The 24,384-nt window shown below is 43.6% G+C and overlaps 1 protein-coding gene across 8 annotated transcripts in view; it reads left to right on the top strand.

Annotated features, from left to right (window-relative positions):
- The window catches only part of shi (dynamin-1 shibire), a 103,397-nt gene that overhangs the window by 18,525 nt on the left and 60,488 nt on the right, over positions 1-24,384 (top strand). For 5 of the 8 annotated variants that reach the window (XM_055063184.2, XM_055063183.2, XM_055063189.2 and 2 more), the window contains exons 5-12: positions 2,325-2,423; positions 2,508-2,616; positions 5,170-5,364; positions 6,456-6,594; positions 6,701-6,907; positions 12,410-12,567; positions 13,735-13,752; positions 20,311-20,365. In XM_055063184.2, the coding sequence (XP_054919159.1) occupies positions 2,325-2,423; positions 2,508-2,616; positions 5,170-5,364; positions 6,456-6,594; positions 6,701-6,907; positions 12,410-12,567; positions 13,735-13,752; positions 20,311-20,365 (980 nt within the window). The remainder of the gene's footprint in view (positions 1-2,324; positions 2,424-2,507; positions 2,617-5,169; positions 5,365-6,455; positions 6,595-6,700; positions 6,908-12,409; positions 12,568-13,734; positions 13,753-20,310; positions 20,366-24,384) is intronic. The other 3 variants (XM_055063187.2, XM_055063185.2, XM_055063190.2) reach the window with 1 other exon arrangement.

Below are 24,384 nucleotides of genomic sequence, written 5' to 3'. Positions count from 1 at the left end.
AGAACTTCGATACGGTTGCGTCGAGGAGCAGAGGTCAAGAGAGGATGTTCGGTCCAGGTCGTCAGTGGAGCATCACCTGCGGGCGCTGCATTATTTAGTTTTCTGAGTTGCGACGGGGGTACGATGGAGATGGCGAATGTTGACAAGGCAGTGAGTGGGATTGTCAAGCTTTAGCTGAGGGTGAACGGCTGGGATTATACGACGGAGCCGGGACGTCATCACTTGGAGGATTGGAGGAAGCATAAAATTGGCCGCGTGAGTTATATGCCGAGCTGCAATCAAAAGTGACATTGGGACGTGGAGATGAGTACCAGCTGCTGCAGCAGTACCGAGAGATGTGGCCGACGCGACAGCATGTGAAACAGATGGGCCGGTCGTCTGTTGTTCGCCATTCAGCTGGGTTTTCATAATGCACTGGTGGGTACTGCAGACTCGGTGCAGCTGAAGCGACCACTGGAGCATTTGGGAGCGGACTGCTGCTTCCTTGACTGGGGTGACCCATGCCGGCAATCTCTTGTTGGACGACAGACTGAATGAGTGATAGGGTCGTCACGTCATTGTCGACTGGTCAAGAATAACGGATCGCTGGAGTTATAGCCTCTAGTTCTTGACGGATGGTCTCTGTCACGGTAGGTGTACTTGACAACTGACAAAACGCTGGAGCGTCGATGCAGGAGGAAGTAGCCGCGGTGTTTTGCAGGTGATCGAATCACTGAGCAATGCGTCGGCTTTTAGCTTGTTCGGAGCATCAGCACACCGCAAGGATGGCATCGGCTGTCGCACAATCCTTGCACAAAAGCAAATTGAATGCACCATTTGCAGTTCCCTTTAGCACATGGCTGACTTTATCCGATTCTGACATGTCTTTGTCCTTGCTTTTTTGCAAAGAGCCAGCATGTCCTGTATATAGAAAATACGACTGAGCCCATGTCGCAAGCTCTTGTCTGGCTGATTGCTGACGTCCGGCAGGTTTTGCAAATACATCACGCATCTTTTGTTTGCGGACTTCCTAGCTAGTCAGGTCTTCTTTGTGTGCGTCATACCACACGCAAACCATGCCTTGGAGGTAGAAGATTGTGTTGATAAGCATGTGTTGCGTCCCATCTGTTATGGTCATTGACATGTTCATACCGGGTGAGCTAGTCTTCCACATTGGGGCCATTTGTGCCGGTGAAAATCCCTAGGTCACGAGGGTGCGATAGCACTAGATGTGATGAAGCCTGTGTGGATGTGGACGGGGCATCGTCGTTTGAGGACATCGTGACGGAACCAATGTGGCGTCCACTATGGAGATCCAGCGCAGTGTTGTAGCGAGCGTACCCTGCACCTCCACCAAATCGTGCGCTGCCAGCACATACCATATGTAATAGTGCTTGCCAGGAATGGCTTCATAGTTTGCGCACGCACGCACGCACACACACACACACACACACACACACACACACACACACACACACACACACACTTGGCTGATTTTCCCCTCCATTCCACCTTAAAGCATGATTAATCATTGCCTGCTTAAATTTGAAGCATTTAAGTTGCATAACAAATTCCATATGCATCTGGGAATGACAATTACTTAGGGTTTGCGAAATGTTTTATTTGCTTTTTTGGTGGGGATTTCGGCATTTACTGTCCTTTTTTTGGACCGTGCGTCACATGTTTGAGGAGTCACTTCAAATCCAGGACTCATTTGACCACTCTAAACTTGACCCAGTGGGTAGTGGTCAGGCCATAACTTTGCTGCTGGAGAAGTCTGGAATTTGGGTTCCCGAGTGCTTGTACCCTCACAGTGGACTTTAAAACAGCAAATGCACTTTATATGCTTGTGGTATGAATACAGTCAAATTATGTAAATGAACTTAAAGATCTGGTGGATGGGCTATACTAAAGGTGTCACTTATCAGGCCATCACATATTCCAATCTCTGGTTCACTTTGGCCAGACCTTCATGAATTATGATATCTTAAGTTTTCTGCAGTAAGGCCAGCACAATTCAAGAATAGTGCCGAGTATGTTGTTAAACTTTCAGAACCTCTTTGAACAATGTGCAGGTATGCATAACTGATTGATGTAGCATTCTTTTCTGGCATATTCAAGTACTCTATAAGTGTGGAAAAAATGGTGGGAATCTATATCTCGACCAAATATTTGACATAATTGACCAAGGTAGCACATGTAGTGTGCCTGTGCAATGTGTACTAACCTGGTTCCATGTGTTGCAGCATGTTTTGCTTGACATATTTTGGCTCTTTCACATGTACTCACTGAAGTTGCTTCTGCACCATTTCATTTGGCACATTCGCTGGATTTCTGAATTGTAGGTCTGCGCACCATAGGTGTGATCACCAAGCTGGACCTTATGGATGAAGGAACTGATGCCAGGGACATTCTAGAAAACAAGTTACTGCCATTGAGAAGAGGTAAAAAGGCATATATTATTATTAAAACAGGAGTGTTTTTCAATGAGGAGTATCGTACTTATTCTGTGGTCTCCACTTTTTCAGGATACGTGGGTGTAGTGAATAGGAGCCAGAAAGACATAGAAGGCAAGAAAGACATCAAGGCAGCCATGGAAGCAGAACGGAAGTTTTTCCTTAGTCATCCTGCATACAGGTCAGTTAAAGCATACTGGTGGGGCTATGTTGCATGGCATTGTGGAGGCTACGTTTGGCTTTACAAGTAATCATTGTGTGCAATTTTTTTCAAAGGCGCTCACTAAGCATCTGGCCTTGGACTGGGTTCTGCTTTCTACTGTTCTGTATTGTGCTAAGCATCCTTACCCGCTATTGTAATTCGGTGGTCGTGGCATTCTGTTGGTGAGCACAGCACCGCAGGTTTAATTCTTGATTCCTAGTGACGTCCACCACATTCCGATGGAGGCTGAAAGCAAAAATGCCTGTGTTATTAGTACGGAGCACGTCGTTAAAGAATCGCAAGTGGTTGAAATTAATCCGGAGCCTTCCACTACAGTGTCTATCTTGGCTAGTGTGTTGCATTAGGACTTTGAGATAAACCCAAGAATTTAATTCCATAAATATTTGAGCATTTTACCCGCCGTGGTTGGTTAGTGGCTATGTTGTCCAGCTGCTACCACGAGGTCGTGGGATCGAATCCCAGCCATGGCGGCTGCATTTTGATGGGGGTGAAATGCGAGTACACCCATGTACTTTTATTTAGGTGTATGCATACCTGCCAACCCTTCCGATTCGCCCAGGAGATTCCCGATTTTTTACTGAACTTTCCGCTTGTACGATCACTGTCTTATATCTCCCGAAAAGTGGTCTCTGTTCGCGCAATGTTTTTTGCGAAACCGGCACCGCGAAATCTACAGCCACATTGTAATCGTCAGCATCACCAACAACGGTTGCACTAGCACCATCGGTATCATCGCATAAGCAGCTGACTACGGTGCCTAGTAAGCCGACCAAAGCTGGAGTCAATGTAGCCCTTGCATTTCATGCATGCCTTCCTCCATGGTGCATCTTGTTGCTGTTGCTTGTGTGTTTGATTAGTGTTGGCTAGGCAGTGTGTGTGCAGTGCACCATGTAAAGCTAGAATCCTCGTGTGCTTGATGCAATGGCGCTATCAAAGCCCTAGAAAAGGTATTTGCAGAAGTTTTTGCGATCTTATACTTCTGAATGGTTGTGCTTTTTGGCATCAAGAAAAGAACATTTTGCATTTTGTACAACATGCGGATGCGACGTCAGCGTGTCTCACGGTGACAAAGGTGACTTGAAACTGCACATTTCCACTGCGAAGCATCAAAGCTATGTTTGCACCGCTGAGCAGCAAGACAACATAGTGAACTTTCTCCGGAACAACTGCTACGACAGTGTCATACTTGTGGAGTGCCTGTTTACAGGATTCCTCGTCAAACACAACCTACCCCTTAGTGTCAGCGACCACGTTGGGCCTCTTCTACTGAAAATGTTTCGGAAATGCGACGAGGGGAAGCGTTATGGATGTCGACGCAACTCTGAAACACAATTCAAGAATTCGGACGTGGCCAACCTAAAATTAATTGCATAGGCATCGCTTTCGAGTCTTCGTTTCTTTATTCAGTTTCCCTTAGCTGCTGCCCCGAGATTCCAACGAATCTGCAGAAGACGCTTTAGCTGCTCTCGAAGCTGAGTTTGCCACACTACAGGCGTAGTCTTCCAGAGGACATTCTTTTTTTAATTTTTTTTTATTTACATTACCCCTAAGCCCTCATGCGAGAGTATTACATGCCTGAATGAACAAAGGTGGGACGTGCAGTGGTCTATGGTTGGAAAAATGAAAAACACCGATGGAAAACATGTTTCACCGAGTTGCTAAGGTGATGCTGGATTTACTCGTGATACCGCATAGCAACGCAGAGTGAGAGATGATTTTTAGCACGGCGCGATAAACTAGCACTGAATTCCACTAGCCAATGGGCAACACAACCCTCCAACACCTGCTGCTAGTGAAGGGACGTCAGTCTTGACCATGATTTGAGCAAAGCTACTCAGACAAGTTTTGGAAGTGAGCAAAGTCTGCTACTGCAAGGTCCCTGCAAAAGGACTCAACAAACACTGCCTGAAAGTTTGACCGAAACCCCCTCCCCCCCCAACCACCTGTCCCACCGAAAGTTGAAACAGTTGAACCCCCCCCCCCCCCCCCTTTGTTGGCGCGAATAAAAAGTATTCCGATGTTTGATTGCCAGGTGGCCCCAAGTAAAGAAACCAGGTGGTCCAAATTATTCCAGAGTCCCCCACTACGGTGTGCCTCAAAACCCGATTGTGGTTTTGGCATGGAAAATCCCACAATTTAATTTGAGCATTTTAATAATGTGAACCTAGTAACCTAACAACTTAACCTAACAACTTTGGTTAGTGAGCTTGGCTGTTAGAAACTGTGCTACAGTTTGCAAGTAGGTGCATATTTTAAAGGAATTCTTACACATGCATTTTAAAGTTGTAGAAACTCTACCGCGTGCTTCTCGCATGTAAAAGGATGACAACGTTATGAAATATTTATGAGGTATTTTCAGATGATACTAATACTAAAGTTGGTTTCAAAACACCGGGCCGGGCATCATTATCACAATGTCATGACACAGAGCGATATGTATTTGTGTAAAATGTGATGCAAGTACTCCTGCTGACATGACATTCCTGCCGTGATATTGCTGTTGCTGTACAGGCACATGGCTGATCGCATGGGTACACCATACCTCCAACGGGTACTGAACCAGCAGCTGACCAACCACATTCGAGACACCCTTCCAGGTCTTCGGGACAAGCTGCAAAAGCAACTCATTTCCATGGAGAAGGAGGTGGAAGAGTACAAGAACTTTCGCCCTGATGACCCATCCCGCAAAACCAAGGCTATGCTTCAGTCAGTGCCAGCATTTTTTTGTTTGCCTATTTTGAATCTCCCATTTCGGATCTCCTTCCAACATATTCCTAATATGTATGGTAGCCACAATAGCCACTTGTTCATTTTGTTGTTGTTCTCTTGGACTGTTTCATCTCACCTTCCAGTTTCTACATTATGAAACATTGTGTGGGAAAATAGATTTGTACTTGTCATAATTTAAAATTAACTATGCAGCTATTGTTGCCTTCATGACTCTCGTTCCAGTATCTTGCATGTTAATTCTCTGGGGCTTTCTCTTTTCGGTTACCCACTGGGTTAAGAAGTAGTACGCATCTCTCTCCAGGGTGACCAGGCACACCAAAGCCAGCAAGTGGCTAGGTGAGCACGAGGTCGCGGGATTGAATCCCGGCCACGGCGGCCGCATTTCGATGGGGGCGAAATGCGAAAACACCCGTGTGCTTAGATTTAGGTGCATGTTAAAGAACCCCAGGTGGTCGAAATTTCCGGAGTCCCCCACTACGGCGTGCCTCATAATCAGAAAGTGGTTTTGGCACGTAAAACCCCATAATTTAATTTTTTTTTAAGTGGCTAGGTGACTCAAGCCCAAAGTGGCGTTGCATATACAAAAGCAGCCCCAAACCAAGTGCCAAATTTCATCTGGCCAGTTTAATACATAATGTGACAGAATCCCCATAACTGTGTACTCTAAAATTCTCACTTGTGTTTGAAAAGCTCTCTCAATGTATTTATAACAGTGAAGAAAAATGCTTCAGAATCATTTTTGTTGAGTGCCATCTTGGGCTATGCAATAACCGTACTGGTGCTTTCTTCGTTTTTCCTGAGATAAATGTGTAAAAGTGAGTTTACTATTTGTAAGCCACCTAAAAAAGCTGTTAAGCAAGAGGATTTGTGAATCTAACAATAAAACTGTATATAGAAATAAAGTGAACTGGCCCAAAGAATGGTAACACATGACGGGGTAATTTTGCAAGGAACTGGAGGACTACGACTCACTTGAGCTAATCTGCTTGTAACAAGTGGGTCTGGCCTTGCTATATCGTGTGTTCTCGTAGAAAAGCACCTGCTACATTACAAGAATTCTGTTTCAGAATGATTCAGCAGCTTCAGACAGACTTTGAACGGAACATTGAAGGTTCTGGCTCTGCTGCTATCAACACATCAGAGCTCTCAGGGGGCGCCCGCATCAACAGATTGTTTCACGAAAGATTTCCTTTTGAAATTGTCAAGGTAGGCAGGGTTGGCTAAGTTCTGTTCTTTGTTGATTCATTTTTTTAACTGGATTCGACTCGAGTTACGATTTGCTTACTATCGATATCATGCGATTGCTTTTCAGATGGAATTTGATGAGAAAGAGCTACGTAAAGAGATTGCCTTTGCAATTCGTAACACACACGGCATTCGGGTCGGGCTGTTTACTCCAGATATGGCCTTTGAGGCTATAGTGAAGAAGCAGATTGCCAAGTTGAAGGAGCCTTCCATCAAGTGTGTAGATCTTGTCGTGGCTGAACTGGGAAATGTGATTCGGCGATGTGCTGAAAAGGTGCGTTTGTTTACTTACCACTGCTACTTTGAAGTATCTAATCTAAGTATCACTGTGGTGTGACGTTATCATGGAAATTTGAATCATTGTTAGCTGACAGATACTCCTGCTTAAAGGGCCACTGAAACACATGTTATTAAAGTAATGAAATGCATCTGAAATTAAAATAGACTATTTTAGAAATACTTTGCAGCAAAAAGTACTTTTCAATGCATTTAGTAGAGGCGGAGTTATAGGGAATCAAAAATCACCTGTGATCCTCTTAGCGGTGCTCGCGTTCCTACTGCAATGCCTTACACTGCAAAGGCTACAGCTGAGTGGGGCGGGACCCACAACGGTCTGTCTACTGAATGTCACCATGGTGCGTAGTTCAAATTTGAATTTCGATGTTCACGTGCATGCCACTACTTCCGATATTGGCACCTACAATGCACCGAACTCTTAGGCTATCATTCAACTTGCGGTTGAGTTCATTGTGCCTCCATGGGTGCTTCATGCCTTTGCTGTGTTGCACTGTATGGGATAGCTATGTGCAGCTGTGTTTTTTTGCGTCAAGTGACATGAGTAGCACATTTGCTTTTGCATTTATCTCTGTGGCTATCACACAATTTCTGAGGGTCGAAGGTGTAAAGATGGGTTTGTGCAAGGCTCACCCTACGAGCGACGGTCAGGAAAGGGCATGACGCTCCTCCACTCCGCAACGCACAAAGGCGCTACGGCAGGGTTCGTTGACTCTCCGACGCAGTGCAGAGAAGGCTCCAGAGTCGCATTGCCAACAAACGCGGATTTAATCACCCAAGATACAGCACAGTGCGACAGTCATGGCGCTCACGGGCAAAGGCGCACCGCAAGACCAAACGAGTATGTGCGCCCGCTGCGCTAGGGCTGACTGGTAAGCGGTCCGCCAAGCGCGACAATGAGGAGTCGCAGGAGCAAAGGGCCCATGTAGTGAACTCATTGTGGGCCTGTGAGCATCTGCCGCGGCGATGAAGCTCTCAGCGGAAGAGAGCTCGGGTGGAGAAGGCGCCCGGGGGCCGCCACACAGGAGGCCAATCAGTGCGCGTCCCGGTCACACTTGCTCGTGTGGTGACTCGAGCCCGGGAGAGAGAAGCACGGTTTGCACGTTAAGTTAGCTCCGGCACACTAGCCGTGTCTGCCATGTTGCTGTTACGGTGGCAGTTCCCGGAGATCGAGCTAAGCACAACTCGCAAGCTGGGGGATGAGGCATAGGGAGGTACCTCGATCCCCACGAAGTAAACATTGTCTTGGGCTAGTACTTGGGCTAGTACGTCAGCAACATGCACGTCAGGTTAAAGGTGCAGATATATGCCGGCAATAGTCAGTCTGGAGCATGTCTTGCATTTTGGCTGTGATCCGGTGTAAAATGCGGACGTGCTCCATGCACTGCGCACTTCGCTATGTTGACATAAATTCAGTATCTAGATTTGGTGCAGTCAGCATTACCAACAGCGCTTGGTGCACTTCGGCGTGGCTGGCATGGGAATAGAACATGTCTTACCTCATGCCAGAGCCACTAGACCAGAGTGCATCATGCGCTAGTTTGGCTGGCTGGCACCATGCTGGCTGGCCTATGGCCTACAGTTCGGGTGCACTGAAGCGAGTGTGCTGAGTTAGCGCTTTCGTCATCCTGCTGTTGCCGGCGTGACTTATCCAAGTTTGCTGGCCGTTGCCTGGCACGTTGGATACGCTGGACTACAGTCAAACTCACTTATAACAAAATTCAAGTGCCATGAAAATTCCATTGTTATAATCGATAGTTATGACCAGGTTGCTTGAAAAAAATCAAAATAGGGGGATGGCAGAGCTGATGTGAAATGGCGGAGAGGTCAGTGCCCCTCCCCACCACCTTCCTTCATCCGGCTGCTGATTGTGTTCCCTTGTTTAACTGCTCTCCAATCGCGTGTAAGAAGCTGCGGCTGTCGGTGTTTAAGAATGGCACTCCGATAACAACTGCAAAGAGGGGTCACGGGCGGCAAGCAATATGCAAGATCTGCCGAGGCATTGCTTTGGTGGCCCAAAAGGGGCCTTTTAAAAATGTGAGAAGGTTGCCATGGCAGCTTGTTAGCTTGCAAAATCCTGAAGAAACGGTGAGGCGAGATTGTCACAAGCATCTTGCCACGTACTTCTCATGGGCTTGCACAGAAAAACCCCATGTCCGTCAGCCTTGGATGCTTTACGTGAAGCTTGCCAACATCCTTCTCCAAGGCATCCAGGTGCTCCACGTAGTGCAGCGGAAGGTTCCTCGCGAGAATGACGCCCTGGAAGGACTAAATCATCTGCCGGGCCTCCTGCGAGGACAATATTGAGGAAGCCTGCCCTACTGCTTCATCGCTGCCGTCGTCGCCATTGCTATCCAATGAAAGCATGTTTGCGACAATCGCCTCATCGGTTAGAAGCACTTGTTTTCCAAATCTATAGCTGTGCGCTTTCTTTTCACTGGCAACGTTGTGCATTGCCGATGATCAGCAGGTGGATCTGCCATCTTCCGTTTTGGCAGCGAGTCAAACGAGGCTGTGAAACCACGTAGCTAGGGAAGATTTCGACACAACCAGCAAAAATGAACATGAGCGATTAAGCTGTTTGCGCAACTGCGCTGAACGAGGAGCCAGCGAGGAATCTAGGAGCAGCGCAGTTAGCGCGATCCATTTGTGTTTCGGAGGGTGGCGCGGCTTAGAGCTATGGGCGCAGCCTATTTGTGTTCGGAGGGGTGGAAGGACGACGGGAGAGAGGTGCATGGAGAAGGCTAAAAAATGAGTGCGTGCTGGCTGTTGGGGCAGTGGGCCATCGTGCAGTGACTCGAATTTCTTATTTTCTTTTTTCTTTTCAAGGATTTCGCATTTCGCTTCCTTTCGGCACAGACAGCCAGCAGCCAGACTTTATTGTTATAACCGATGATGCAGCATTGGGGCATTGTAGTAAGCGGGTAATTTCACCATGGAAAACGTGCAAAAGTTGACGGCGCAGCAACTTCTCATTGTTCTAACCGATATATTGTGAAAACCGGTGTTGTTCTAAGTGGGTTCGACTGTATATCTGTGCCTTAAGCAATGGATGCCACACTTCAGACTTGCGTTCATTACGAGCTTCGACCATGATGGCAACACACCTCGAAGGTGTGCAACTCGGGAGACAGACAACCTGTTCGTTAGATGTTGGCGCTCGGGCTGGCTCGCCAAGCGTCTGGTGTAGTACTCTTGCCTGCAGCCACACCCACAGACACCAATCGGAGCATACTGTTGTCCTCGCCGAGTGACCTCGTCACGGCAACTCGTCGTAGCCTCGGTAGCTATGCTATGCAGCAGATACAGCTACATGCAACTGTAGTGGCTAACTACAAGTGTGTATGGCAGGGCTGGAGTGTGCGTGCTCGCGCTCATGTGCTCCAGTCCGACCGTGCTACATGGTGTGGACCGGCTTTGCCTTGCATCAGCTTTACCAACAGATAGTAGCCACATCCTGAAATTTGAAGTGCTATCAATGGCTCATTACCAAATGATGTTTGCCAAGCCAAGAGCGGCCAGGAGCGTGCGCGCGCTGTCAAGTGTATGTGTAGTCTGATCTTAAGTTTTGCGTGGTTAGAGGTAGTTGAGTGTTCAAAACTAATAGAAATTAGTGAGACCTCGGGCCTATGCCACTGAAAAACATTGTGGCCAAAGTTTCATTCCTATGTGGGTGTATGCAGCCGATCGTGAGCAGACACTAGTCGGCTTCTTCCGGAAGTACGTAACTCTTAATCATCATCATCATCATCATCATCATCATCATCATCATCCTATTTTATGTCCACTGCAGGATGAAGGCCTCTTCCTGCGATCTCCAATTACCCCTGTCCTGTGCCAACGGACTCCAACTAGCACCCGCAAATTTCCTAATTTCGTCGCACCACCTAGTCTTCTGCCGTCCTCTACTGCACTTCCCTTCTCTTGGTACCCATTCTGTCACCCTAATGATCCAATGGTTATCTAATCTGCGCTTTACATGACCTGCCCAGCGCCATTTTTTTCTCTTAATGTCTATTAGAATATTGTCTATACCCATTTGCTCTCTGATCCAAACTGCTCTCTTTCTGTCTCTTAAAGTTATGCCTAGCATTCTTCGTTCCATCGCTCTTTGCACAGTCCTTAATTTGCTCTCAAGTTTCTTTGTCAGTCTCCAAGTCTCTGCCCCATATGGGAGCACTGGTAAAATGCACTGATTGTACACCTTCCTTTTCAATGGTAATGGTAAGCTTCCAGTCGGGAGCTGGCAATGTCTGCCGTATGCGATCCAGCCCATTTTTATTCTTCTGAGAATTTCCTTCTCACGGTGAGGGTTCCCTGTGATTAGTTGACCTAGGTAAACATACTCCTTCAGACTCTAGAGGCCCACTGGTGCTCCTGAATTCTTGTTCCCTTGCCCGGTTATTTATCATTATCTTTGTCTTCTGCATATTGATCTTCAACCCCACTCTTACTCGCCCTGTTAAGGTGCTCAATCATTTGTTGTAACTCGTCCGCAGTGTTGCTGAACAGATCAATGTCATCGGCAAACCGAAGGTTGCTGATGTATTTGCTGTCGATCCTTACTCCTAAACCTTCCCAGTTTAATAGCTTGAATACTTCTTTCAAGCACGCAGTGAATAGCATTGGAGAGATTGTGTATCCTTGTCTGACCATTTTCTTACTAGGTATCTTCTTGCGTTGTTTGTGTAGAATTAAGGTGGCTGTGGAATCTCTGTAGATATTTTCCCGGGTATTTATGTAAGCAGTCTGTACTTCATGATTACGCAATGCCTCTATGACTGCTGGTATCTCTACTGAATCAAATGCTTTTTCGTAATCTACGAAAGCCATACTGAGAGGCTTATTGTGCTCCGCAGATTTCTCGATAACCTGATTGTTGACATGGCTGTGGTCCGTTGTAGAGTATCTCTTCCTGAAGCCAGCTTGATCCCTTGGTTGACTTATTTCCAGTGTTGACCTTATTCTGTTGGAGATTATTTTGGTAAATATTTTATATAATACTGGGAGTAAGCTAATGGGCCTATAATTTTTCAGTTCTTTAACGTCTCCCTTTTTGTAGATTAGTATGTTTGCATTCTTCCAGTTTTCTGGAACTGCTTCTCGCTTATCCAGCGAGCAGGAAACTTCACCTTTCTTTTTAGTGTAGACATCAAGTTTCTTGGTTTCTTGAACAATGGTGTCTTTCTCAGACTGACACAGATTCTGTTTACCAAATATGACTGTTGAGAAACAGCTAAAAGATACTTTCATTTAACTCATTCGGTGGGTCAAAAGATCCTTTCACTCATTCAGGGGGTCTCTGAAAGACCTTTGATTGAGTTGAGGGGTGTGTGACAGTGACAGCTACATGTTTGTGGACCACTAACATATAGATCACATACATTGTGCTATGACCTTTAGTTTGTTTTTGATGCTTGTTATCTCATTTTAAATAGCCTGATTTTCTGATAATGTAATTGGGATACATTTTGTCTTGTAGATGAGTCGTTATCCACGACTTCGGGAGGAAACAGAACGCATTATCACCTCACATGTGCGTGAGCGGGAGCAGACATCTAAGCACCAAATCTCTCTGCTGGTTGAGGTGGAGCTTGCATACATGAATACGAATCATGAAGACTTTATCGGATTCACAAAGTAAGTTCAACTTATCTTGAGCTCCACTTCCTTTTCGTCAACTGTGTGTTGAACTGTTTTGTCTTTCATATTGCAAGATATTACTATGCATGATATGTTAAGCACTGTTATGCCTTGATTATGTGCACATGTTCTGTGCCAGTGAGTGCTCTATATGAATCTTCTTTTACTCTGGTTGCTTTGTCCAGTAGCATGTGTGTGTGTGTGTCTGTGTATATGTGTGTACACTCTTTGTTTTTATTATTTTGTGATTATTATAGGTTACTGCTACTTGGAACTCTGGCCATATTGCTTTTGGCGCTCCTAGTGAGGCTAACTGAAGCCTATTCATGTTATACTCCTGTTTTGCAGTTTGCATGATATGAAATAACCTGGAATGCTTATTGCATGCTCTGTTTTTGGATCTAGGTTCATGTTTTTGGACGTTTGCTACGAAGCAGCTTCTTATTTGTGAATGCTGTAAGCAGAGTTGTTCAAGTATCATATCCTGTGTTTGGCTTTTTGTTTTATTTCTACAGCTATATTTTCAGCACATCCACTTTTGACCTGTGCTTCTTGGCTGCAAAAAATTTTTCGGGTATCTTCGGAAAACAGTTGTGGATTATTGGTGCTGTGCCGCATTGCAGATCCTCTTGTGCTTACCTCCTTCAGTCAGATCACACAGATTTCCCTCTCCCAATTCTTCCTTTTGTCACAGGCAGCTTTTTCCATTGAGCTAATTTGTTCTTTGTATGAAAACAGTGTATGGAACCAAAGCAGTCTTCCTTCTCATAATATTTCCAGCATTGCTATGCCTTATATTGTTAACAAGTGTCTTTTTATCTGCATCTTATCCTTGATGCTGCTTTCCTCCATGCTTTTGCTTTGTGCTTCTGTAGGTAGTCTTTCATTCCGTGTGTTGCGGCTGTCCCCTGATGCTACCTTAGTCTTACTCTGGTTTAATAGAATAGTGCTTGCTAGTGGCACACTAGTTTTGTGCTTGTTCCTGGTTGCTTCACACTTTGTTGTAGTAGCTGCTGTGGGACTTCAGTGGCTCTGTTTCTTCCGTTTTGTTCACGCTTGGTTCTTTCCCCCCATTGTTCTCTTGGCTCCTTGCAACTCCCCCTTCATGACGGTTCATCTTGTGTTCGTCTGCGTGTGTGTCTGGGCAAAATGTTGCACTCGCAGGGACGATTATCACTCTGGGTGAGTTGGACACATGTTCTAGCGTCTGCTTTTTTGAACAGAGCACGCACCAACAAGGTGGTCATTGGAAGCCACGCGTGTGCGGCCATCATTTGGGGCTCCAAGATGTGAAGGGAGGTACCTCTAAGTGCAGGTACTTTCCTAAGCAGGTGATCTAGAACGTGATCTGCCGATTATGTGCCTACTTTGCAGTTAAGTCTGGTACGTAAAGCCAGTGACAAGGCTTACCTTGTGGGCATTTCAGTATATTGGTGCCTTGGAATGCATACTTGGAAACTTGCTTCACATTTACCTACATTTGCACAATTTATGCTTTCTAAAATGTTTCTCAGCAATATTGTATTGCGCATTATTTCAAAACAAAATGAAGAAGCTAGATATTTTTGATTACTTCTGCTCTCTGGTAAAAAGTGTGACAGAGTGACAAAGTTTGGGAAGTTCTGTGTGTGTTTGTGTGCTATATATCTAATTAAAAGTTGGCACATTGTCTGGATCTGGCAAAGGGTGCACTCTGGTGGTCCATACATCTGCATCTGTGGACCTCGTTTAACCCTTTGCAGTCATTCAAGAGTTCTTTTTCGGACACTCTGCAGTGGTACCATTTTTATGCAGAGTTTGCAAGAAATGGTTTTATTTCTGCAACATTGCTGAATAATGTCATCCATTACAGTATCTATTTAACCCAGTGTACTAAGTCATTGCCCTGGCTTAGTGCTGTGGCATTTGGTCGGGGGACACAAGATTGTGGGTTTGATTCCCAGCAATGGTAGCTTCATTTCAATGGTGCCAGAATGCAAAAACATGAGTGCACCAAGCTTTAAAGGAAAAATAAAGAACCTCCGCAATAGCTTGGTGGTTATGGCATTGAGCTGCTGAGCATAAGGTCGTGGGTTCAATGCCGGCCTAGGCGGCTGATGGGCATGGAATGCGGAAACTTAGCTGGTCAAAATTAATCTGGAACCCTCCACTACGACATCTTATAGCCCCTGTGTTGTTAAACCCAAATTCCATTCTAGTGCCCATAAGGGGTACTTTACTGTGGTGTGGTAATGCTCATTTTATCCTCCTGGCTGGAGAGTGGGCTTTATGCTGCAGACCCTACAATAAAATAGTCTCTGCTATTTTACTAAAGAGGTAGACTTACATTATTTTTTGTAAAAATCCTCTGGCTTGCTCATCTCATGATTCTCTGTAAAACAAGTGGAGTAAGCTAGCCATGTAATGGGTGTCTTAGCCCTTTCAGGGTCAATGACATAAATATACGGCGCCGTGAACAAGTTCAAAATGGACGGTGCAGTATATTTACAGCGCTGTCTGTACGTTTAAAAAGCATGCCAATTTTCTAACTTTTTCTTTTCTGTCATGTGCTGCCACTATGTGGGAATACAGAATTTTTTTCGGTTGCCTCCCTCTGTTTTCATTCTATGGTTTGTTGTAGAGCTAGTTTGCTCCCACGTGTCTATATACTACCGCGCGCGCGGTGATTTCAGTTTTGTTCCGTGGGCGGTTTCGGCTTCTTGCGCTTGCAGAACTGATGGCTATCTCGCTACTAATCGCTCAAAGGGCGACTGCTTGTTTCTCGCTCGTTTAGTGCTCACAAAGGTGCGCATAGGAAGGATGTCGCCGTGCATGCTTTCCGTTGCTTCTTCTTCTTCTTCTTCTTTTTTTTTTTTTTGAGACTCGCGATAACTAATTGCCTCTGGTTGGCGATAAGATAAAGGTTAGCGGAAGTTTGTGACACGTTTTGCTTTTTTGACGGGCACAAAACCTCACAGTTTTCTTGAGTAAGTACACCTTTGCAGTTGGATTACACTATGGATATACATATTAGTGTAAGAGCAGGAACATTTGAGTCTTGCGAAATATTCTCGTGTGCGCATTTTCAAAGCCTTGAACTATGTGTATAACAATGCATCAAATTTTTTATTCTTACAAGTTTATTTTCTTTTTTATTGTTATTCATGAATGAAAAGTACATATATACCAACACAGAATATTTTTTTCTCAATTTACGGTCACCCTAGAAAAAGTATGGTAAATTTTTTTCGAGAAGTCCCTAAGAAGAATTGGAATCTGGAATAAAAAAAAATCGACCTTGGCCAGTTGCATATGGCGAAAAAAAATTGACCCTCAAAGGGTTAGGCTAGGAAAAACATGCCTGCAGTATGTAGGACATGCAAGTACATTGGTCAAACGTTGAAAACTGTTGACAGCTGCTGACGTTATCCAAGAAAAATGTCTGCTAGCATGCTCATTTAGGTGCACTCATACTTGTCGGGCGCCTGACAAAAGCTGACTTTCACTGCTGTTAGATGCGGACTGACATTTAACTGCAAAGAGTTAAAAATGGCATGGACCTAGCGTTACTGCTTTACTATCGGTTCTATCTGTGCTGCCTTTTTACACATACAAAAAAGAAAACATTGCGACATTTTCCATCTGTATAGGTAGGCTTTGCTCTTCCCATGACTGAATTTAGATTGGTATGCATTAACTGGACTGCCTTAGCAATGTGAATACTTTCATACATATTTATGCTAGCTTTGAGCTGGCAAATTGGCTGGAAAAGCCATTGACTCTTTTTCAGATTTGAATTGGAATTTTTGCATTTGTAAAGCTTTGTTGATGGTCGCAAGCATTTTGTTTTAGCAACTTTGTGACACAGTTTGACAATTTTGAAGTGTGCGATATTGTGAAGTGACTAGTATCTAATGAACTTAAAGGGACATTAAAGGCACATACTAACTCAACGTGGACTGTTTAAATACCATCCCAGAAACCTCGTAATGCTTGTTTTGTGCTAAGAAAAGACTTAGTTTACGAGCAAATTGCATCTGAAGGGTCCGAATGCCTTTTTTGAAATTCAAATCTCCCGCCAACGGGGGGAATGGTGACGTTGCATGTGCCATCACCACCCCTTGCTGCCTGCTGTCGGTGAGTAAAACACTGCCCGACAGACGACGGTACAGAGTCAAGACAGAGTGGTGGACTCGCCGCTGCAGCTGATTTTTGGCCAAGTGGCGTGGACCGTTCGGGCATCCCGCGACATCACATGGAAGTTGAATTCTCTGCTACTTGCAGTTTGTGCTCATTTCACGAGCCAGCAAAACCAGCACAGGACTACGCGATCAGGAAAGTGCTGAAAAGCGAAAGCGTGGGTGGCACAGTGTCGAGCGTAAACGAAACCTTTTGACCGCCCACGTCATTGTCAACGGCAATGTCAGTGAGTTCTTTTTTCTAAAGAATGAAATAGTACTGGACAAGTAGCATTTTATTTCATCTTATAATACAACACAAGGATGTTTCTTTGCAATGAGCAGTTGAGCACTAGTGACAGAATTTAACTGAGGAGTGCTTTCGTCATCAGGCAAGTGCTTGAATGTCCCGGGGGAGTCTCAAATCATGCCCTGCATTTACCTCAATTTCTCGATTATTAAGGCTCTGTTTGCGATAATATTGACACCTTAGAGATTCTCGAGCACTAATCTATCACTTTAGCTTGACTTAGTATTTGCCTTTAGTGTCCCTTTAAGCGAGGGGAAGTTATTAATAGCTGTGGGACCAGTTCCATGTAGCTTTTCCATGCTTGTTTTTCATAGCCATTAGTCACCGGTGCACTCCTTTGTAGTTGTGCTTGGTGTCACAGCAGCTAGTAGCAGTTAGTTGCTTATGAACTTAAAATATGCCAGCAGAAACTGTTGAAAATATTTGGGCATCACATTGGTGCAGTGATGGAACAGCTGTGCCACTTGTGCTAAACAAACCTTTGGACCACCTCGCACCGAAACAGCATTTAATTAAGTAGGAAATTGCGTCAAACATGTGCTAATTGAAGCTCTCGTAAAAGCAAGCTGCAGTTCTTCGTACCTCTGTGCTTAAATAAAATCAAATTATGAAGTTGTTTTAGCCAAGGGTGGCAAAGCAGCAAAGACCATATTAAAGATCGGTACCAGCACAATAAAAACTTGCAACATTGCATAAGCTAAGCCAGCATTGCAGTGTACATCCACATTAACTAATGGATATGCATGCACGCACTGTGACTGTTGCTGATTTGTTATTTGAATGTAAAGGCCAAGTGCTCAGTATATTTAGCCACAAAAAATGAAGAATTTGATAACTAATTAATTAGCATTGAGTTGTTGTGACTAATATAAAGCTTACTTTTGAAGTGCGCTGCCTTAACCTTAAGTGAAGTTTTGGAGCAACTTGCAGCTGTCTTGTTGCACAGCAGTTCATTGGTCGAAGTACATTTCACCCCTAAAATATCTACTATTTTGCGCCTAGTAAGCAACTGATTTAGTAACAAAGGCAACCATTTTGTGGCAGTGGGTTGCAGTGGTCACCATATTCAAGCACTGCTAGCATTTTAAAAAGCTGCTTCATAATCCGATCTGTGTATGTTAATTTTCTGTTCAGTAGCTCTGTGTAGGCTTCAAGTGGAGTTTCATTCTGGTGATTGTGATGTCACATGAAAGCCAAGAAAATGATTTAAGAGGGCTTGTTAGAATACTTAATAACTGAAAAGGAAAACTTCTAGCTTGTTTTCTTCTTTCATTGCTCCAAATCACTTTGATGGAGGGGCATTGGAAGATTACAAACATGGCAGATGTACTGTCTGTGGCGAATGCAACAGCAGAGTGCATTTTGTTCCATTTATCGCTGCTAGTATGTCACTTGTGGCGAGTCCCTAAGCCTCCTACTTACCTTTCCTGACCTCACATGCTTGCTCTTAAGGATAGTCTAGTGTTTTTGCTATAATTTTGGTCACGGTTAGTCCTAGCACCCCGCCATGCCATATTTATCGCCCCAATCGTTTGGCCCCACTCAATAGAATTTCACAGAGAAAGCATGTGGCAACCATGAAGCAGCTATTGATAGCTGATTAGTCACTGAAAACATGTGAAGCAAGGAGGTAGCTTTTCTCAGAATCGCTGAGTGTTGTGATGCTCGTGGCACTTTAGTGCAGTGGGTTGAAATGATAATTCAGTGAAATATGCAGATATTTTGGGGTAGAAATACAGGAGCATATGTATGGTTTAACAATGTGGAGGCTACTGCGACAATGGAACATGATGCTATTGTGCCTTTGGCCATATGCTCCATTGTTTGCATTTCATTTTCCAGTGATGTAACAATGCTAGTAGGCAGCAAAGCTTGTAGAAATCTTCTTAAAATGTTTAATCGAAAATGACAGTGAGGCTCTTAATCTTAACTCTTTCATGACCATGGGAAAATTGGTCAATTCTTGAAGGTTTGTAGTAATTTTTTAGTGTTATCATGGTTACAGTGTCAAGATATTTTATCAATCGAAAGCTAAATAATTTTCTTTCTAAAGATTCTAATTTTAAAACAAATGTTAGGGTGTAACATGTAATATTACTTGTGAAAAACAACTTATTAAAATATGGGTAAATATTTTCATTGTTGCATTGATAACATAAAAATGAAACAAAGGAGAAAAAATATACAAAATGTTTTCGCATCAATTGTCTATAACACATTAAAGGTTTACTGTTTTAGGTCAAAGGAACAGGAGCTGCAAAAATTTCTTTCCACTTCATAGAAACTGCCTAGTGATTCTGAGGGTCTCCTTCGTTGTCCGAACTAAAATCTGATAAACTCCATTCATCCTAAGAGTCACTGCTGCTAGATGCATTGAAACAATCACTTGAGGACTCAACAGAATTGCGAGAATGTTATTCACACTAAAGTCTGGTGACTGAAGCGTCCGACATCATTGCGATCAAATGATACGAACCACTCTTCGTACTGCTGTTAAAGCTCGCCGCCGTTTGGGGGGGAAAAAGAAAAAGGAAAAAAAAAAAAACACCCAAGAAATGAAACTTCAGTTCTTGGACAATAAAATAGATAATGGAACAAGTTTGTAGAAGTGCCAGTAGATTTTAATTATTGCATATATAACCCACGCTTCATGGGCGTGGTAAGAAAAGAGTTGATGAGGTACGCTGCACTATCCTCATTAACCTGAGCTGTTAAACTTCAGGCCACATTTTTTGTGGGAGACACTTTTCCTGATGTGCCAGAAATCAGAAATGCTTGTGGTTGTGCGAAATTCACTTTTTACTTAGAACATCTATGCCAAAAGGCAAAATAGCTGTTCCATCACTGTTCGTGCTAGTTGGTATTGCTGAGGGATATACTATTGCATGCTATACATGGGGATAGGGTTTGGAGGCAATGCTGGAATCTTAGTTGGAGCTCGGAGTGTAGGCTGCATAATATTTAAGTAAAGAAAAAAAGTGAATGGCTGGTGTGCCAGTTTTGTATCGACAGAGGCAGTAATTAATGTGTGTTGCTTTGTTATTACTGCTTTGTAACACAAATATTTTTTTCTGGCTTCCACTGACTGTCTTTTGGTTTCCCTATATGTTGCATTGTTTGTTGTGTTTGTGCTGTTTGGTGTGTCAACTGTCCCGATGAAATGATTTGGCCTTACTTTATTGTTCACTGAATCAATTTCATCAATTCAGTAATAAGTTGTGGCTTAAGCTGAGAAATTATTCTTAACCACCTGACTTTTGTTTTCTTCTCCAGTGCACAACAAACAGCAGACGTGTCGTCAGCTGGTAAAAGGAAACTAGGCAACCAGGTTAGTGAATTGTATGTTCTTAGTAGTGCATTGTAAGTCACTTTATGAAGAATTCTCCTAGTTATAAGTGCTCTTGGGAAACAAGTGAGGGCTGGTAATGTACTGCAGCATGTAGCTGGTGTTGGCATCCAGATGGAACCACAACAAGTTTGCATTTAATATTAAATGGCACAAATGGATTTATTCATGGTCAGGTCTTGTATGAGAGCATTTTCAATTAAGTCTCCTTGATCAAGCTGGTTAGCCGGAACTACTCTGTCCATTGCAGTGGTTTTGTAACTAATGCTGCAATGCTACGTGATAGGAATGACTGTGCTAGGGGTTCAGGCTCATCAGTTAGGTGTACAGCTTGTCATGCTAGATTCTGTTTTCTCTCTGGAGTGTGCAGTATTAGGTCAGTACATTTTGTGTCAGTGCCATTTTAACTTTTTTGCTTAACCAGGTGTACCCATGTTATATGTAGTTGGCCGCCTCTGGAACTTGCTCTGAGGGTGCTTTGGCAGCACAGATACCATATGGTTGCGCAGTGCCATGCTTAATTAGTTTTTCTGACCTTTACTGCTCAAAGCAACAGCTGTGAAATACTTGTGCTTCATTTGAAACAGTAACCTAGAGAAAAATAAATTTGTTTCGTGAAAGGGCTTAGAGATATTGAGGTATTCATATGTAAAATTATTTGTGTTAAAAGTACACTTATCATCTGGCTTATGGTTGCATCATTTTGTTTACATGACTGGACCAGCTGCTGTTAAAATAATTTGAGTTCATTATCCTCTGCTGCTCTAATATGGGTCTTTCATCTGACTGTGTCGGCTCATAAGCTAGAGAGACACCTTCTGATGTGTCAAACTACATTAGTACACCACTGATAACGCTATTTTTGTTTGCTTTATTGAAGAATGCCATTGCACCATAACAGAAAGTGCCAGTATGGCCAGCATTGCAATAAGGTGGCCTTCTTTGATTTTTGCTGATGGTCATATTATATTGTTCATACTGCACACAAATGTCTGGTCTTAGCTTATGTATTTCAATTAAATAAAAACTTAAGTGTTTCATGATATATTTGAAATCCTCAGATTGTTGACGTTTGCACTTTTTCCTTGGCAATAAACGGTGCAGGTATAACAGCACCACTGCATCCTTTGTTCATCTCTGTGTCTGGTTTCACACTCTGAAAAAGTGAAGATGAAAAAGTTAAGTGTAGTAACTTCCATGACTGGCTGTGAGGGCTAGCTTCTGTATGGAAATGGTAATGTAATGCATCTTGTAAACGGTAATCCACAAACCTTTTTTAACATATTTTTAGTTTGCTATGCAAACTTATTGATGCATATAATTTCATAGCGCCCAATGCAGATTCGTTAGTGGTCAAAACTGAAATTACTTGACATTTTCTTTTAATGAAGTAGCTCTCCTTTGCATGTTTAACAGTGAATAGTTGCTTGTTTAGTGATTAGTGCCAAGCTTATCTGTCCATCCGTTGCCTCACATCAGGGGCATTGTAAGCGGTGTGGCACCACTGCTGCACGCTTCCAGTAGTTGTTGGCTACACCGGGCAATGGTCCTACACACATTGGAATTGCATGGGGGCTATATAGAGGTGACAGCACAGCTAGCATACACTGCATTCAAAGGGTTATGCTATAGCATAAATGGAATAGTGGCACATCACCGTTTGTGCATCACCTTTTGTGGACTGTAGCTGTGGAGGAGCAGTGCAAAAGTATCACATTGGCAATTGTGCATATTGTGTAAATGGCTGCATCAAGGAAGTTTTTGTTGCTCGAAGGGATAGCGTGCTGTAAGGTGAAGAAAGCTGTGGATTAGACCAATCAAGCTTGTTTGAGGGAAGAGGACATTGCTGTTTGTGATGTGTAGTTAGTAAAAATTTCTCAAATCACCAGTCCTTATAATTTCTTCCTGTACAAGTGACACAAGAACAAAAGCATGGCTCTGCTGTAAAGTGCACAGATGTGCAACTTTGCACCCAAAAAGTTAACTTGGCCATGTGTGTGCATGAGTGTGCTATGATAGCATGTGAACACACTGCACCATTTCATCTGCACAGTATTCTCTGTTGTAGTTACCATCACTCTGTGCTTCACGTCTGTCTGGTTCCACTTCCACTTTGGTGCTAGAACAGTCTTATGGTGATATGGGTGATAACTGGGTTATGACAGGTTGAAAACAGTGCGACAATGGTCTGCACAGAATCAAGAAGACATGCTTGTTTGTAACCTGCAAGCGAACCTTAGTTTAATAACTTTAGATTGGATAAAGTTAATGAAACTTTTTAATTTGCCTGGAGTGCTTTCATAGTATGAACTACATTGTTTGTCTGTTTAGTGAAATAATTTTGCACTACTGTTTCAATTTATTGTAGCCTTTGTGCATCACACAGTCACTTGGCAGTCTCTGTTAAGGTGAACCATGTTAAAAGGAATGATCTGTTCGCTGACTGAGTGTATTTTTGGTGCCTGACAGAGGAGCTGTGACACACTTGTTCACCAGTCTGACCTCTTCAGTGTGTCTGTGTTCCTGAAAAATTCTGTGGTTCATAATCTGAGGGCTGTGAGCATTTACAGGCAGCTTTTTTCACTTAACTTGTTTGTATTGGACACAGAAAAAAACCTGTGGCTTTCTCGCACTAATGTGTGATGAAATGAACTGATGATAATGACTTGAAATTTGTGTGTACTGCTGCAGTCAACCTTCTAAGAGCTTTGATTGCATTTTAAATATTGGACAAATGCATAAAGCCATTCGAAAGGAACTCATAGTTGAATTGTTTGTGGCCAGGTATGTTTCAAACGGTACTGGCTTGAGGAAGGCAACAGCTCGCTATGCTGCAAATGTGTACATGCAACATAGCAAATTTGTGCGGAAGGATGAGCAGTTGATTGCGTGCATGCACATTATGAGTAGTTGGACCATGTGGGCATTGAGAAGCCTGCACACTGCGCAGTTAAATGCGCATCCTGTTTGGTGTTCCGCTGTAGCAGCCGCATGGGGAGAAAATGGTGTGTATTGTGTGGTATCACGCTGCAGAAAAGCATGCATGCAGGCAAGGTGTGTCAAGTAAGAGGAAGCACGTTGATTTAACAAAAGTCCATGGGCACAGAACTTACTGGGTGGCTCCAGAGCTTTGCAAACCAAAGGGTGCAAGTGTCACTGATCCTGTGCAGATGCAAACACATGCAGACAAGGAAAATGAGCGAACGTCAAGTTAGGCACGTAAATGCATCATGAGTGAGGCAATGAAATGTGGATGGATGCCTCCACAAGCTTGCGATGAAGTGCTCTGTGTAGGTTCTTGCTTATGAAAAAAAGTGCTCTTAGTGAGGCATGCACATTGCCTCTGCTTTGGACTGATATGAACTTCGGCTAAAATATGATAGCACAGTCTCATGTGAGAAGCCTTGAAGTTACTAGTCATATGCATCTATTCTGAAATCAAGTTTAAATAGTTAGGCTTTGACTTTGGAACAAGTACTTCAATTATGTGAACCCATCCTTTAAAAGTGTCCCTTTGACATGCAATTTCAAGGTCTCTAAATTGGTAGGTGAATTGGCAAGGTGGTTCTGTTGTACACCATTCTGCAAAGGTTTGATGGCTGACATCTTCGCGACTGGGCCTTGAGGAGCACATGCAGCGGTAACTAGAGTTGAAGCATGAGGCATTTACACATGCATACCTGCCAATCCTCCCAAATTATTTGTAAATTTTACGAATTTGTGCTCGTTTTACAACTTTACAAAGGCTGTGTCAGGTGTTATGAAAAATAAATTCTGTTTGGGAAAAAGATTCACTCATCAGTCTCGGAACTTTCCATTGGACGTTTTTTTTTTATGGTGAAAGAATGCCAGAAGGCTACTTGCTCTGAGCAAGCTCCTGAAGCAGGTGAAATCTAGGTGAAAAACTAGGTGAAACTGCCCCACCCCCTTTCACTCCTTCCTTCCTTGGTGTCATGTCCAGGGATATTTCGAATTTCGATGTTCACAGGTTGGCAGGTAGG

Source organism: Dermacentor andersoni, chromosome 1, assembly GCF_023375885.2.
Source record: "Dermacentor andersoni chromosome 1, qqDerAnde1_hic_scaffold, whole genome shotgun sequence".
Classification (NCBI taxonomy): domain Eukaryota; kingdom Metazoa; phylum Arthropoda; class Arachnida; order Ixodida; family Ixodidae; genus Dermacentor; species Dermacentor andersoni.
This window is presented reverse-complemented; position numbering and strand designations above follow the sequence as displayed.